At 58.1% G+C, this 17,197-nt stretch overlaps 1 protein-coding gene across 3 annotated transcripts in view; it reads left to right on the forward strand.

Moving 5' to 3' along the window:
• CDH4 (cadherin 4) overlaps positions 1 to 16,704 on the forward strand; it is a 712,793-nt gene extending 696,089 nt beyond the window's left edge. For all 3 annotated transcript variants that reach the window (XM_034947466.3, XM_034947467.3, XM_063601128.1), the window contains 6 exons: positions 392 to 534; positions 4,251 to 4,484; positions 5,665 to 5,898; positions 9,182 to 9,321; positions 10,222 to 10,386; positions 12,854 to 16,704. In XM_034947466.3, coding sequence (XP_034803357.1) covers positions 392 to 534; positions 4,251 to 4,484; positions 5,665 to 5,898; positions 9,182 to 9,321; positions 10,222 to 10,386; positions 12,854 to 13,060 — 1,123 coding nt within the window. In that variant the 3' untranslated portion in view covers positions 13,061 to 16,704. The remainder of the gene's footprint in view (positions 1 to 391; positions 535 to 4,250; positions 4,485 to 5,664; positions 5,899 to 9,181; positions 9,322 to 10,221; positions 10,387 to 12,853) is intronic.
• Positions 16,705 to 17,197: the final 493 nt, after the last annotated feature.

Genomic DNA, 17,197 nt, shown 5'->3' on the forward strand with positions numbered 1-17,197 from the left:
CAGCACTGTCTAGACACAGGCCGGCCCGATCCTGGCCGCACTCTCATAGCTATGAGACTCAGCAACCTCCTGCCCTCTCTGCTCCTCAGCGTCCTTGTCCGTTCGATGGGGACAATGAGGGCGTCTGCCCACAGGGTCCTTGTGAGTTCAGACCACCCACTACTGGATGAGCTTGGTGCCCGTAGCCACTGCGTGGCCTGTCCTGTTGTGGGGCGGGGGGGGGGGCAGTCCAACGTGGAGGGGAAGCCCTAGAGGAGGACAAGGCCTGGGGGGCTCCAAGGAGACGGAGACACAGGCCCAGGCCCTGGAGGTGTGGCCAAGGAGGCCTGGGATCCAGGGCAGCCCCGCCCACCCCCAGCCTTACCTCCCCCTGCACTTGTGGTCTCCGCAGATACTCAAAGCTGTCAGACCCAGCGAGCTGGCTGCACATCAACGCCACTAACGGCCAGATCACCACAGCGGCAGTGCTGGACCGTGAGTCCCTCTACACCAAAAACAACGTCTACGAGGCCACCTTCCTGGCAGCTGACAATGGTGCGGCCCGCCCCAGGGAGGCAGCCGTCTCGGTGGCCTTCCCATGTCCTGGGTTCTGTGGGCGAGGGAGGGTGCTGGCGAGGGAGACCCCGAGAGGCCAGCAGGCATCCAGAGGGTCACCCAGAGGGGCTGAGGGGGCATCTGTGCAGACACCGGTGATCAGGGCTGCATCATCTCAGGGCCCCCAGGCCATGCTCCCCCTCCACCCACTCCCATGTCAGTCATTCATTCTGCCCCCTCCCCAGCATTCACTTGCTTGTTCGCAGGTGTGCCTGGTCTATCCCCCCAACGTCACTCACCCACAGCCTCCAGGGGCATCAGGGCACTGGACATCCCAGGCTTGGCTTTGCTGCCCTCTGCAACCTGAAATGCATCTCAGTTTTGCTGCCTGTAAACTGAGGCGCTGGAACCAGGTCCACAGTTTTCAAATGCTTTCAGCCGGCAGCCCTTGCCACAGACCCCATCCTGCGGGGAAGGCCCAGCCCCACTGGTCAGCAGCCCCGGGGGTGCCGCCCTCGTGTCTCTGACCACCCACGGCACAGACCCCTGTGGCCCTTAGTCACAGCAGGAGGCATGAGACCCTCCAGGGCCCTGGGAGTGCAGAGGGCGGCGGCAAGGTCCCGGGGCAGGCGGCACAGCAGACGACCTCAGGAGCCTGGACGGGAGGGCGAGGGTGGGCTGGGCAGAGACGGCAGGAAGAAGGTTTGCGAGCACGCGGGGCTTTCTGAGGGACATGGGCCGGCATCTCAAGAAGCAACCACCCCTTCCTGGACCTGCTGTAACCCTGCGAACTGGCCAAGCCCCCCACGGGTCGCACGCTCTCAGAGGCATGGAGGCAGGGCGGGTGGGAGCAGGGATTCTGGAACCGAAGATCAGTCCAGTACCACCGCTTACCAGTGGGAAAAGACGTGACCACTCTGTGCCTCAGTTTCCTCCTCTGCCAAGTCGGGGGAGTCTTAGTACCCCTGAGAATCAAACGAGTCGGAGTCACCGGAACACTGAGGAAGCGCCTGGCTCAGAGCAGCATGGGCTCCTGTTTGCTGCGGCCGTGATGACTGCCCGGGCTGCTGTTCGCCGAGTACCGGCCGAGTGCCTGCCGCTGCTCATCAGTGGGCAGAACACAGTGACGCCCTGCTGTGGCGTGGCTGACAGCCCGAGAGTGTCGGCTGGAACCCGGGTCAGTGAATACCGATGGAGGAAACTGCAGCACAATTGAGGCTTTTTTTCTCTCACATCAAAGAAGGCTGGAGGCAGGCAGCCCAGGGGGAGATCCGAGACCTGCGGCATCCTGACTGTGCCACGGCATGGCCCAGAATGGCTGCCGGAGCTCCAGCCGTCACAGCCATGTTCTGGCAAACAGAAGGCCTTACGGGGAGGGCACGGGCACACGTCTGCTACTAAGGACTTTCAGAAAGCCCCACGCAAGTCCTCCACCCACAGTTCACAAAGCCCAGAACTTACTGATGCAGCCACCCCAGCTGCAAGGGGTGCTGGGAAATGGGGTCTTCTAGATGGACAGTGATGATCCCAGACGAAATGTAGGACTCCGATTATTTTATTAAAAGGAAACAGAAAATGGATATTGGGGATGACTCAGCAGCGTCTGCCCCAGGGAGACCGGAGAGAAACCAGCCACGCAGATGATTCAGGCAGCAAGAAGAGCTGGGAGAAAACAAAACAGGCGGCTGGGAGGCAGTGACCAGCGGCTCCGCTCTGAGGAGCTGCCCTTGGGACCAAGAGCTGTGGAAGCAGAGGAGCAAGCAGGGGAAGGAGGGTCACAGAGTTAGGAAACGGTGTGTGCAAAGGCCCTGAGGCGGGGCTGTGTCTGGTCTGCTCTTGGAACAGCTGTGCGTGAAGCCTCATGAACAAGGGTAGCCATTGTGCAAACGCTCGTCCCATAGCAGGTGAAGACAGGACGTGGACACCCCCCTGCCAGCCTCCCCCAGCCAGCGCTGCCTCCCCTGCCAGGGTCCACAGAGCCCGGGCTGTGTAGCTGTGCAGCTGCCTGTGAGCCCAGGGCTCTGGTCAGGGGAAACGTCTCCCCTTGAGGGTCCCCTGCCGCAGCTCAAGCCCTGAGGTTAAATTAGAAAGTGATTGTGAGCCCGGGCCAGGCCCAGTGGCTCACACCTGTAATCCTAACACTTTGGGAGGCCAAGGCAGGTGGATCATGAGGTCAGGAGTTCAAGACCAGCCTGGCCAACATGGTGAAACCCCGTCTTTACTAAAAAAATACAAAAATTAGCTAGGCATGGTGGTGCATGCCTGTAATCCCAGCTATTCGGGAGGCTGAGGCAGGAGAATCACTTGAACCTGGGAGGCAGAGGTTGCAGTGAGCCAAGATCGCACCATTGAACTCAAGCCTGGGCAATAGAGTGAGACTCCATCTCAAAAAAGAAAAAAAAGAAAGTAATTGTGAGGCCGTAGCTGGAACATCGGAGCGTCCGTCGCACGTGGCAGACGCCGTGTGAGGGAGCCGGGGTGCACAGGCTGGAGCAGGAGTCCTCCGGTTAACAGAACCTGTCTGTGCTTCTCCGATCACGTGCCGTGCCATCAGCTGCATCTCAAAGCAGTTTTCAAAGGTAGCGCCGCGCTGCGTCACCTTAAATGTGTTTTGATGCAGCTTCCAGAAGATTAAAGAGACATCCCGTGGGATATATTTTTACATGCTTCGCCTGCCTCAGTCAAAACACGTGGTTGTTAACGTCAGGTCAGGAGCTGCCATCAGGAGCAAAGCCACAGTCAGAACATGCCGCCACCGCCGCCGCCTCCAAGCCTGGAGAGCAGACAGGGCATCGCTCTGTCCCCAGATTCCAGCCACCTGGCCTGCATCCACCAGCACTGCTGGCCTGGGCTGAGGCAAGGACTGAGCATGTGAAGGCCCCAGGGACAGGGACGGCCCCTGAGGAGCTTGGGGGCTCGGCAGAGCACCTCCGTTCACGCTGAAGCCAGAGGCCATCGGGTCCTCCAAGGAGACCTCCTGCCGGGCCAGGAGGGAGCTTCCATCAAAGCTCATCTGGAGCGGCCGCGCCTGCCTTTCTCACAGACACTTCCAAAAGCAGCAGTTCTTCCACGCGATCATGCGTCTGGGCTCAGGGCTTCCAGCACCCTGGGGCTCTGCTGGGCGGGGCCAGCAAAACTCAGGGAGGCAAGGAAAGGTTTTGCCCTAAGAAGTCCCAGATGGGGGCAAGATGTGGTGGGCGGATCCCAGCCCTCAGGGGCCAGTGCAGAGCCCAGCACCCTCAGAACCCCTCCCTGGCTCCCCAGTGGGAGTGAGTCCCCAGTGCGTGGCTGTGACCTCCGTGGCTGTGAGTTTCCACATGAATGCCGCACCCCGCTGTGTGCGTGTGTGCAGGTGTGGGTGTGGCCGTGTGCTCTGCCGTGTCTGTTGAGGTGCCGTGCGCAGTGGCTGTGTGCGTGTGTGTGCAGCTGCGGGTGTGGGTGTGGCCGTGTGCTCTGCCGTGTCTGTTGAGGTGCCGTACGCAGTGGTGTGGCTGCCCATGGCATGTGGCAGGGTGTCGGTCAGGAGCCATGGCTGGGCTGTGGGTCAGTCCCTGTGCAGCTGTGTTGGGAGATGGCCAGCCGTGTCCGGCTGGGGGTCTGCACGTGTCCCTGTGTATGTTGCATGTGGTTGTTTGTGTGCGTGTCCTGTGTGGAGCTGTGGGTTGGTCATGGAGTACCAGGAGTGGCCCGTGTGGTGACCTGTGTCTGTTCCACAGGGATACCCCCGGCCAGCGGCACCGGGACCCTCCAGATCTATCTCATTGACATCAACGACAACGCCCCTGAGCTGCTACCCAAGGAGGCGCAGATCTGCGAGAAGCCCAACCTGAACGCCATCAACATCACGGCGGCCGACGCTGACGTCGACCCCAACATCGGCCCCTACGTCTTCGAGCTGCCCTTTGTCCCAGCGGCCGTGCGGAAGAACTGGACCATCACCCGCCTAAACGGTGAGCCCGCCTTAGGTCACGGGGAGGGTCAGACTAGCCTGGGGTGCAGGCCCCTGGGAGACCCAGCTGGCCTTGGAAGAGTGGGCACCAGAGGTGGGTGACAGTCCTCCAACAGGACTGTCCCACCAAAGCTGGGGACACTGGCCACGCTTCAGCTGCTCAGCCTCCTTCACCTGGCCTTGAGGAGGCCACCAAGTCATTCCCAATTTCTTGCTGCTTTAATGAGCCCAGCCGTGAACATCCTTGCAGCTCTACCCATGTACATCCATGACAACTTCCTGTGCCGGTTGTCAGTGGACTGGACCCTGACTGATATGTTTCCTTAGAATACTTCCCTGGATGCAGATCTGTGGTAGAAAAGGATATCAAAATTCTCAAGTTTTGGCAGTACTGTGAAAATGTGCTCTAAACATGTCTACTTCCATCGGGAGAGTGCCTGTTTCCTCAAACCCCACCAACACTGAACATTATTGTTTTAAAATAATATTTTATTCTGCCACCTTTAGGCCAGTCATTATTTCCATTTGTATATCCTGATTACCAGTGGAAATTTTTAATATATACTTATTGGCCATTTTTGTTTCTTCTGTGAATTGTCTGTTCAATGACTTTGCCTATGTTTTCTTTGGGGAGTTTCTTTTTATTGATTTGGTAAAACTCTTTATATATTCAGGAAATTATTTCTTCATCCTACGTGTTGCAATTGCTTTTTGGTTGTGTCTCCAATGTCTTTTTTTTTTTTGAGACTGTTGCCCAGGCAGAAGTGCAGTGGCACAATCTCAGCTCTGCAACTCCACCTCCCAGGTTCAAGCAATTCTCCCACCTCAGGCTCCCAAGTAGCTGAGATCACAGGCTTGCACCACACGCCCGGCTAATTTTTGTATTTTTTACTAGAGACAGGGTTTTGCCATGTTGGCCAGGCTGGTCATGAACTCCTGACTTCAAGTGATCTGCCCACCTCAGCCTCCCAAAGTGCTGGGATTACAAGCGTGAGCCACCACGCCCAACCTCCAATGTCTTTTAACTTAATGATGTAGCACAGGTGTATGTATGTATGTGTGGTAACCAGGCAGCCATTTCAGATTTCCATGCCATCGGGCTTTTAGTCTTTTCCTTTGGACGTCTTGCTTGGAAGCGAGGGCCGGGCTCTGGTTGAATGTTTACTGTTGCTTTGCACCAGGTGACTATGCCCAACTCAGCTTGCGCATCCTGTACCTGGAGGCCGGGATGTATGACGTCCCCATCATCGTCACAGACTCTGGAAACCCTCCCCTGTCCAACACGTCCATCATCAAAGTCAAGGTGTGCCCATGTGATGACAACGGGGACTGCACCACCATTGGCGCAGTGGCAGCGGCTGGTCTGGGCACCGGTGCCATCGTGGCCATCCTCATCTGCATCCTCATCCTGCTGAGTGAGTGTGGCTGAGCACCAGGGTGGGCAGGGGCATTGCGGGTATGAGTGCCCTGTCCCAGGGATGGTGGGCAGAGGGGGGCCTGGATTTGCCCCTCAGCCCTTATCTCTCAGCCTCATCTGTCAGGAGCCTTTCAGAAATGCAGCTGAACTGGTCCATATGACAATGGGAAATTGGACCCTCCCGTTACTCTCAAGTCTGGAGGTGCAGGCCGGCCCAGGTGTCTCCCATGGCCTGGCCCCTTTCCACGGCTCCACTCTGCCTCCCAGAGCCCCTGTGTCCTGAAGCTGTTGCCCTCCAGGACCTGTGACGCCTGTGGGCAGCTCCCAGGTGGACTTAGCAGAGGGAAGGTCAGCCCTGCCTGTTAGCGTCCCCATCCAAAGTCCCAGGACACTCTCTGATTGGACTGGCTTGGGTCACATGCACACCTTGGAGCCAATCACCAGCCAAGCAGTGGAGTGTTCTCACTGGCTCTGCCCAGATCACATGCTCTAGTAGTTTCTTGAGTTTCCCACAACCACTGTGGGTTCCCAACAGGTCTGAGGGCTGGCGGGGGGGCGGTGCCAGGGGAGGTGCTTGAAAATGACCCCAGAGGTCCCTCTTCCCATCATCCCTCATAGACAGTCGCCGTGGTCTGTGATACCCCAGGGATCCCAGTGGGAGGCAGGGCGGGGAAGGGTTGGGCTACCACCTCCCCAGTTCACACCCAAACCACAGGGTCCCCCACCACGTCCAGAACAGGCGGCAGGCCCCTCCTGCAGACCTGGCCTGCGGCTGACTTGAGACCCCAGGGACCAACCTGAGCCCTGTCCACAGGATATCTGAGTGATGAGGACTCTGCTTTTTTCCCCATTTCCAGACCTATCACCCCTTGAAAAGCTGGTTTTCATTTCTGAGGCTTGTTTTGAAAGCCATTCAGTGTCGTGGGCTTCTTTGTGTGATCAAGAGTGGAAAGAGCCCCACAGAGGTTGGGAGGTGTCTCTGTAGCAAAGGTGGAGGCATTCTCACCGATGTCCCCTGCTCTGAAAACACCGGGGCCAGGCCCCAGCCAGAGCACCCTCTGTGGGCAGGGCTGTGAGACCCAATTCAGCTGAGTGCCTGGCCCGTGCAGGAGACCTGGGCCACTCTCGAGGGCAGCCGCAGTGGAGGGCATCCGCAGTGGGGCCACAGTCAACAGCAGATCCACCTGCTGCCCGGCTTCTGCCCAGTCGTGGGCACCTCAGCCCTGGTGGGGTGCATGGGGGGCACCCGGAGTGGCCTCCCCTCCTCCACACTCCTCCTCTCAACCCTCACTCATCTTGTCTGCCTGGATGAGCCTGGGATGCCAGCTGTGAGAGTGGAGCTGACCTCTTCAAAGGTTCTTGGCCTTGTGGCTTCCGTCAAGCCAAGACTAGGCCCGGGCTCCAGGCTCTCACGGAGCTGCACCTGCAGTGTGTGGCTCCTCCCTCCGCCTGCACTTCCCTCTCCACGATCTGGGCCAGGTCAGGAAGCGTCCCCCGGCTGTCACCTCACCCTCCACAGGCAGGGGGATGCCACCAATACCCACAGAGCTCCTCCCAAGCCTCCACTCAGCTTCGGAATCCTCCTCACGACATCAGGCAGCCACAGCCAATTAATCGGGTTGGCAAAAAACAGCCCTCCTGACTGGGGGGGTCGCCGCCCCTCTCGCCTCCGGGCTCACCCTCTGCGGTACATAAGAGCGCACCTGTGATTCTGGGCCTCAGTTGTTACATCTGTGACATGGGAGGTGACGGGAGGCTTCAGGAGGATGCAGTGGAGTGGTTTGTGCAGGCATTTACTGGGGGCGTGGGCTGCATTACCTGCTCCTGGAGCTTTGCAGATGGGTGCGCCAGGCTTTTCCTGCAGCAGAGGCAGCCAGGGGTCCAGAGTGAGCAAGGCTGTTTAGGGGAGCCAGGCCTGGACACGGACCTCGGAAGGCAGGGAGAATCCAGTTCAGCTTGGGGGAGAGGGTCCCTCCATCCACCCCACAAGGGGACTTTACCTCTCTTCAATTTCCACATGCACCTGAACTTCTGAGCCTGTACCCCAATTCCTTTGAGTGGTGGAAAGAGCCCCTCTGAGTGACCCCCTTGGTACTGGGTGGGGCTGCCCTTCTGTCCAGCGACGCCCTGGACTGACCCCACCCCAGGGGCCCTCAGGAAGCAGGATCCCCTCTCTGGGCCCCTATCCTCACGGGGCAGAGCCTCTTTCAATATGGGGGAGTCCATCTCCCTCTCTCAGTGATTCCTACCAAGACACTGTGTGCCTAAAACCTCACTTCCACCTCCTCTGACAAAGCCATCTCCCTCCTGCTGCTCAGAAGAGGGACTCAGAAAGACTTGTGGATGGGCCCCTCAGCCCCCCATGTCCTCCCGTCCCCAGGCGGTGAGAGGCACCCTGAGCTGGCTGCCTCCTCAAAAGGGGAGTGCAAGAGGAGGGCGAGCTTGTAAATCAATGACTCAAAATGTAGCCCAGTGTCCAGGCAGTGAGCTGGGGAGAGGGCCTGAGCCAGTGCGGCTGTGCCTTGGAAACTCATGCACACACAGGCATGGGCACACATGTACTATGGACATGAACACATGCACTCACGCCCCATGAGCATACACAGACACACGAAGTACACATGAAGACACATGCACACACAGACCTGTGCAGACTTCTGTGTGCATCTACACACATGAACACACGAGCACACACACACATATCTACACGTTCACACCCAGGCACACGCATGTGCAAGCCTTCATACACACGTCCTCCTGCGGATACACGTATGCATGCTTACACAGACACGCATGAAGCACCTACATCCACGACTCCTGCGGATACACGTATGCATGCTTACACAGACACGCATGAAGCACCTACATCCACGACTCCTGCGGATACACGTATGCATGCTTACACAGACACGCATGAAGCACCTACATCCACGACTCCTGCGGATACACGTATGCATGCTTACACAGACACGCATGAAGCACCTACATCCACGACTCCTGCGGATACACGTATGCATGCTTACACAGACACGCATGAAGCACCTACCTCCACGAATGCACAGGCACGTGGGCCGCACATGTGCACAGATGTGTCCTTGCACATCCAGGCCTGCGTGTGCAGAGACATGCGCGTGTGCAGTACAGGTGTGCATGCACACATGGGCAGAGTCATGCTTGTGTGCCACCTGCATGTACATGCCCACATAGACACATGGCAAACACAGAGGCACGCGTGCGCACACCCGCAGCACACCCTGCTCACGGGCAGCCCTCCCCCGCAGCCACGGTCCTGCTGTTTGTCATGTGGATGAAGCGGCGAGAGAAGGAGCGCCACACGAAGCAGCTGCTCATTGACCCCGAGGACGACGTCCGCGACAACATCCTCAAGTACGACGAGGAGGGCGGCGGCGAGGAGGACCAGGTGAGACCGCGGCCCGCCCCCGCCTCCCACGCGAGGCCGGCTCTCACGTGTGCTAATGCTTCAGCAGGGAGTGCCCTGGGGTTTAACAGGAAGACGTTTCAACCTTTTCACCACTGAAGGTGCCAGGCAGGGGAGCACAGTTTCCTAGCCTGGGCTGAGCTGTGCACACTGCACCTGCATCCCCCATGGGGGATCCTGGGACCCCTCCCATCCTCGCCTTCTTCCCTCCCACCCCACGGGGGATCCTGGGACCCCTCCCATCCTCGCCTTCTTCCCTCCCACCACCAGCCCCAGCCCAGTGCTGCCCTGTGCCCTGGAGGGGAGGGGGCTCCGGGTTGGCCGAGCACACCAATGCCCACTCACGGATGCTGCTGTGTGCAGAGGGCTGTCGACTGACCAGGGGCAGTGCACCAGGCGCCCGGGAGGGTAGACTGTGAGAGCTGCTGGTTGGAATCCGGGTCTGCCCTTGGCCTTTCAGGGAATCGGGGCAAGTCCTTAAACCCGTCTAAAGCTCAGACCCCTCCCCGCCCCTCCCACAACACGAACATAACGAACGGGAGGCATGTGCCTTGCGGAGGCCCAGCTCCTGGCCCCCTGAGCACTCGGGGCACGTGGTTGGTGAGCAGCGTGGTGGTGGGGTCACTCGGGGAGAGCCCCAGGCCATGGAACACAGCCAAGCACAGCCCCTATCCCTGCCCAAGGGATTGGGGTAAAGGGCGAGGAGGTGGGGCATTGTGGAGGGGCACAGCAGGGGACAGCATGGTTCTGTGGGATGCTTGGAGACCAGGCCACAGGGCAGCAGATGCATCTGTGTCCCAGGTGACAGAAAAGGATGCAGGGCGGAAGGGGGGCTGGCGGATTCTTCCGATGCCCCTGACTCCTCCCGGCTCCCTCCCCCAGGACTACGACCTCAGCCAGCTGCAGCAGCCGGAAGCCATGGGGCACGTGCCAAGCAAAGCCCCTGGCGTGCGTCGCGTGGATGAGCGGCCGGTGGGCGCTGAGCCCCAGTACCCGATCAGGCCCATGGTGCCGCACCCAGGCGACATCGGTGACTTCATCAATGAGGTGTGTGCCTCTCGGCAGTGGGGGGTCCCGGGCAAGGTGTCTCCTCTAAAAATTAAATTCTGGTAACACAAACAGAAGCCATCTCCACAGTGTCGGCGGCTGCCGTGGGGAGGAGGCAGCTCGGACCCGGGTTCCAGGCCCTGCTGTGCCCCTCCAGCTGGGTGGCCTGGGCAAATCACCTCCCTCAGCAGGCCCTCTTTCCAAGGATGAGGATTCCTACCTGTAGGCTAGGCGAAGGATCAACACGCAGGGCTGGGTGCACAGCAGGGGCTTCGTAAGAATTCGGGTTTGCAGCAGAGGTGCCAGCAGCAAGGACAGGCCTCAGGAGGAGAATCAGCGGGGCGACGGCGGGGAAGGCGCACTTGGTGCTATGAGCCCTCCAAGTATTAAGCTTACACAGAGCCCACTGCCGCTGGGAATGGCCTTCCCGGGCTCGGCTCACCCAGATGCTCAGAGAGGCAGAGGCCCAAGCCTGGTCTCAAGGCCCAGGCCAACTTGCCCCCCCTCCCCACCCCAAACATCAGGACACAGCAGGTGGGAGCCACACAGAGGTGGCTGCCTTCCAGGGCTGCCGCCTGACCACATGCCCAACCTGACACTTGAGGGTTGGAGGGGACTTGACTTGTCCAACGGACAGCACACCCCAGCCTTCCATCTTCCCCTTTGCAAGAAACATTTGAAACATCGCTTACAATGTCGCCAGGGAAACTCAGTTTCCACTTCAAACGCGCAGCTCCCTGTCTTCGTTCCCATCTTCCATCTTCCTTTGTGGCGAAGAGAACAGAGGAGCAAGTCAAACAGGGCAGACTCCTCCCAGGGAGCGTCCTCCGGGCAGTGACTCTGAGGCTCCAGACTGGCCTCGCCTGTGGCTCTGCAGGGATCACGGTGTCCTCCGTGCTGCTTCTAGCCGGCGTGAGCCCCTGTGGTTTCATCACCTGCTCACCAATGCCCACTGCATTTTAAAGGAGGTTTAGCAACACTTAGACCTCAGCCTAGGTCAGAATCTCACTTTAAAGGAATTGATTTAAACAGAAGATAACCCAGGCAGTGATTCAACAGAAAGACAGAAAGGTTTCCCCAAAGCAGATGGTGTTCTGGGCCACAAATGAAATTCCTACAACTGCCCACGCAGAAGCTGCTCTGACGACATGACGCTTACCATCTATGACATAATAAAAACGTAAAGATCCCCAAACGTTTGCCCTGCCCAGTCTATAATTAATTTAGAGACCACTGTTTGTTAGCCAGACGCGGTGGCTCAGGCCTGTCATCCCAGCACTTTGGGAGGCCAAGGCAGGTGGATCACCTGAGGTCAGGAGTTCAAGACCAGACTGGCCAACATGGTGAAACCCCATCTCTATTAATTAAAAATACAAAAATTAGCCAGGCATGGTGGCCTGTAATCCCAACACTTTGGGAGGCCATGGCAGGTGGATCACCTGAGGTCAGGAGTTCAAGACCAGCCTGGCCAACATGGTGAGACCCCCGTCTCTACTAAAAATACAAAAATTAGCTGGGCATGGTGGCAGGCGCCTGTAATCCCACTACTTGGGAGGCTGAGACAGGAGAATCGCTTGAACGTGGGAGGCAGAGGTTACAGTGAGCCAAGGTCGCACCACTGTACTCCAGCCTGCAAGACAGAGCAAAACTCCATTTCAGAAAAATCTAAAAATACATAAATAAATAAAGCCTACTGTTAGATAGGTCTTAGGAGAAATTAAAAATGAAAACAAACCAGTCCATACTGAATGACACTGAGTACCCTCTCCCAGGGTCACAGGAGGAGCAGGTGCTGGCATGGAGGTGGCACCTGCGGGCACTGAGGAGAGGACGGGGCTCCAGCAACACCCACGGCACTGCCAAAGCTTGTCCGTGGGAGTGCCACACTCATAACTAACTGCCAGGTTCTGACTTCTGTCCACCCTAGGTCCACTTTCCCTCCAGACAATGGTCAGCTAGACTGGAGAACCATCTGCCTGACCCCTTAGGGAGGAGCTGAGCTTCAGCCACATGGCCCAGCCCTCACCTCCCCCACACCACCCCTTGCCCTCTCCCACACCCCCCTGCCCTTCCCCTATAAACCCTCACACCCCCCCACCCTCTCCCACACATCCACCTTCCCCCACACCCCCTCCCCCCTCTCCCACACCCCCCTCATCTGCCCTTGGGTTGGGAGGAGCTGAACTCCAGCCACGGGCCCTGCCCAACCCTCCGCCTCCCCTGCCCACAGACTGCTGCTGGATTTGAGTTTGCCCCTTCAACACTCCCACGCTCCATCTTCACAAATGCCCTTTTCTACTCGGAAATGCCCTTCAGTTAAATGCAGAGAGCCCTTATTGGTCACCTACTTTATGCAACGTCCTACCTCCCTACCTCTTCTTCTGGACCTCGCTTTCCATTCCGTCCGATCCCGGGGCTGAGACAACGCGCCCTGCACCCTAACTAACTCTGTGTCTGTGACCCCCAGGGACTCCGCGCTGCCGACAACGACCCCACGGCACCCCCCTATGACTCCCTGCTGGTCTTCGACTACGAGGGGAGCGGCTCCACCGCAGGCTCCGTCAGCTCCCTGAACTCATCCAGTTCCGGGGACCAAGACTACGATTACCTCAACGACTGGGGGCCCAGATTCAAGAAGCTGGCGGACATGTATGGAGGCGGTGAAGAGGATTGACTGACCTCGCATCTTCGGACCGAAGTGAGAGCCGTGCTCGGACGCCGGAGGAGCAGGACTGAGCAGAGGCGGCCGGTCTTCCCGACTCCCTGCGGCCGTGTCCTTAGTGCTGTTAGGAGGCCCCCCAGTCCCCACGTTGAGCTGTCTAGCATGAGCACCCACCCCCACAGCGCTGGCTGGCACTGAAGGACAGCAAGAGGCACTCTGTCTTCACTTGAATTTCCTAGAACAGAAGCACTGTTTTTAAAAAAAAAAAAAAGAAAGAAAGAAAAAAAAAAAAAAGAAAGTGCCTTTTGGTACATGTATCAGATTCCCTCAAACTCAGGAGTGTCTAAAGCAGACAGACCGTCCCCACCTTCCCATCCCGAGCGGCCTCCAACCCCAGCTAGTCCCAGCTCTGAAGGCATCATTCAGAAATGGGGGAGACTGTGTCTTTCTTACTTTTTTTTTTGGTCTTCTTTTATTAAGAAAAAGAAAGTGGGTGACTTGTTTGAAAACAGAGTGGGGTTCAAATCCCAGCAGCCTTTGCTGTACACAGCTGGGGGTCTCTTGAGCCTCTTGGGAGTCAAGGCCAGCTGGGAGGCTTAGCCCTTCAGCCCCAACAGCAGAAGGCCCTGGGGCTGGTGGGGCTCAGAATACCCCTACCTTGTGGCTGCTCCCCACCCCCTCCCGGATGCTGTGAGGAGCTCAGGCAGGGGGCTGGAGGGGAACAGGGGTCATCCTGAAGGGGCTCCACCCCAAGTCAACCCAGGCCTCCCTCAGGGCTACCTGTCACCCTGAGTGCCACCAGGTCCCCTCTGCCTTTGGTCCAGAAGAATGAGTTGTCCAAACCAGCCAGCATCCTGGCTCCAGCCCTCCGACCCTGGTGACCAGACCCCATGGGGTGCCATCAACGGCCCCGCGACAGGCATCAATTCAAACCCCAGGACACTCTCGACAGCTCCAACCATCCGGAGGGCTGTGCAGATGGCAGGAACCAAGGACCCTCCCTGCGGCTGGAGAGGGCAGTTACAGGTGGGCGTGGTGACCAGAACACACCCAGCAGCCTGCGAAGCCTCCCCGTCCCCAGCCTGTGCTCCTGATTCCCGCCAGACGCTTGTGAGCCTGTGTGGGTGGCAGGAGGCCCCGTCTTGCTGTGCCTACCTGTCACACAGATGCCTCTGCACGCTGCAGACGGTGCCTCTCCTCTCCTGTGGACCCTCGTCGGGGGCGGGCAGCGGCCAGGTCCAGACTTGCTGCTGTCCTCGAGGCTGGCACTGCTATCTCCAGGGCTGGGTTGACTCAAGCCAGACAGGGGAAGGAATTGGTTCTGCAGGACAGTGAGAGGGTCTGTGTCCCGGCACCCCCGGGACAGCGCTTGGCTGCCTGTGTTCACTGCATGAGAAAACTCGGAGGGTGCATTCTCCCGCTGGCATGGCTGTGTCTGGGCGCCTTGGGCTGTGGCAGGGGGGCAGGCCCCATGTGGGGAAGCCTCATGCTTGGTCAGCTTTCTCTCTCTCCCAGGCCAGTGACAACTGGCTTCCCGAGGAAGGAGATGAGGTACCAGGGACCCTGGGCAGGACCTGGTGTCAGGCAGGGCCGTGCCAGCACTGGGGAAGGACAGAGAGCCCTCCCGGAGCCCCACCCTGCACCTGCCGCTGGGGTCAGGGAGTGTCTCGGGGTGCCTGTGGGGGCAGCATGAGCTCGACCAGGGGCCCCGGTCCCCACCTCAGCCTATGGCCCTTCCCCATGGCTAAGGTCACACCTTTTCCGAACAGCTTTGGCCTTGAGTGCACATATCTGTGCCAGGCTAACGGCATGTTCCCGTTGGACGTCAGGGTCCTTGTCCAAACCAAACTCACAGCTGCCCCTGTGCAACCTTCAGAGTTGAGCTGGGGTCTCAGTCTCCAGCCTGTCCTTTCCGACCCTCCCATGGCTGCCCAGGGAGGGTGGGGTTCACTGTGCCACGTGCTGGGTGCCCCCCTCTGCAGACAGCCAGTCCAGGAGATGGACCAACAGAGGTCAAGGGGCAGCTGGCCAGGTCGCACTGGGGTCCCCCAGTTCTGAGCTGTGCTATGCAAACAAGAATGCTCCTGTGTGGGGGGGGCATGGCCGTTGGAGGTATAGCTGGGCGGGTAGTGGAAGGACTGGAAATCTCTATTGTTGTTTGGGGAAGTCCATGCTTCAGTCAATCAGAGTATGTGTGGATTGTTCGAAGTGTGACTATGGCCCAGGAGCCAGGGCAGCATGAACTCCTTTCTCTGAAATTTCGAGGCCTCCTTGGGTTCCCTGAACTCTGGGCTGATGTTCCCAGGACCCAGCACCAGGAGACCCCAGTCCCGCCAGCAGCCGCCGCTACCTAGGAGGGCTGGGCGACATTGGTGCCGCCTCCCACCAGCTCCCCCTCCTCGCCCACAGCCTCTTGTCACTGCCAAGCCCCCATTCCTTTTGCCCAAATCACGCAGGCAGAAGCTGCAGTGCCAGCTGGAGGGATGTTCATAGGGCTTCCTGTGCCCATCACTGCTCCAAACAGCTGGGCAGCTTCCCCTCTACCCCCACCCTGGTAAGCCCCTGGGGGCCAGAGAAAGATGGGGTTCCTGCACCTTCCCAGCTCCACCTCTGAACTTGAGTTAGCGTTAGCTATGCATACAATCAGTGTCGAACGTCTCTCTTCCTTAAGCTTGTAGATACGACTGCCTGTAATCAGGGGACCCCCACTGGAGGCCGGAAGGCCAATGCTGGCCAGGTGCGAGGGCATGGTTTGGTTCCTTTAGGGAATTTTTGTTTTGCAAACAGGAGAAACCTGTGCTGCAGGTTGGAGTGGCAGGAACGACTGGCCTTGGTCAGCAGGCAGCCCCCAGCCAAGGGCCACAGTCCTCTTCAGGGCCTGGGCAGCCCCCATTTCTGGCCCAGCAGGTTTCTCTTTGTAGTGTCTTTCAGCACATCCAAAATGCTAGGCCTCCTGCCACCAACGTGTCAGAGCAATGTCCAACTGTCAGGCTCTCAGAGATGCCTCAGTTTCCCTAGCATGAGCACCAGCCGACACACACAGTCCACTGAGATGATAATTCTGTTCTCTCCAAAGCAAAAAGCTGGGCGAGGGGTAGTCTCAATTTCTGTCAGTGCTCAAAGGAATAACACCAAAAGAATCAACACAGAATCTCCCAGACACACGTGACCCAGCTCGCGGCGCCGTCGGTCCGTAGGAGGGACAGTACCTCGCAACAGGCCCAGCGGGGGACCACCTCTCTGTACAATTAGAACGCGTTTTACTTTTCTTTTCTCTCCTTTTTTCATTCCGATTTTTTTTTGCATGTTTCTTTTTGAAATGGACAAAATGTGTAGCAGCCTGCATGAGCACAGTTGTTTTGGGGAAAGATACTGGAGTATGATGTACTCACACCTGCAAATCTGAGCATCGCGAGGTTAAACGTTCCACCTTTTTTTGTAATCGTCAACAGCACAACTATTTTGTATTGTTGTTTGTATCATTTTGTACCAAAAAAAAAAAAGGAAAAAAAAAGGGAAGAGAGTTGATGTTTTCAGTGTGTTTCCAGTGCCAGACAGTCTTGGTCCTGAGCTCAGTAGACCCTTGCGGAGCGGTTGTGCGCGGGCAGGCGGGGCGCGCTGCTCCAGAGACTGAATAAAGTCCCCCTTTTCCGTAGTCGGCATCGTCCTGGCTTGATTTTCTTCCAAGCATTCGAGAAACAGATGGTGCTCCGGGACAGCAGGTGGGTGCACACGGGGGAGGTGGCGGCCACCATGAGCTCCATGCACGCTGAGCACACTCCTTGAGCACCTGTGCAGCTCGAGGGGCTGTCCTAGGCTGCGGGAAAACAGAAAGAACAAAGCCAGGCCCGCTCCTCACACCTGTGGGCCCACATGCCATCTGTCTCAATGTTTTAAAGGGTTTAGAAGGTATCCATGAAACTAACAAGCAAAATCACATTCCCCTCCTACCTTGGCATATACACCTCCCGGATTTCATGGAATGCCTGGGCCAATTTGGAATTCTCAGATTCCTTGGAGTTTGGTGCCAAAAGTGGCAGCAAGGAAGGAGCTGGCCTGGGCCTGTGGCTCTTCCCACCTCCGTCTCTTCTGACCTCCGGCTTTGCCCAGTGCCCCAGGGGGCCTGTGTGTAGGCATTTGGATGCCCCA

This window comes from Pan paniscus, chromosome 21, assembly GCF_029289425.2.
Source record: "Pan paniscus chromosome 21, NHGRI_mPanPan1-v2.0_pri, whole genome shotgun sequence".
Taxonomy (NCBI): domain Eukaryota; kingdom Metazoa; phylum Chordata; class Mammalia; order Primates; family Hominidae; genus Pan; species Pan paniscus.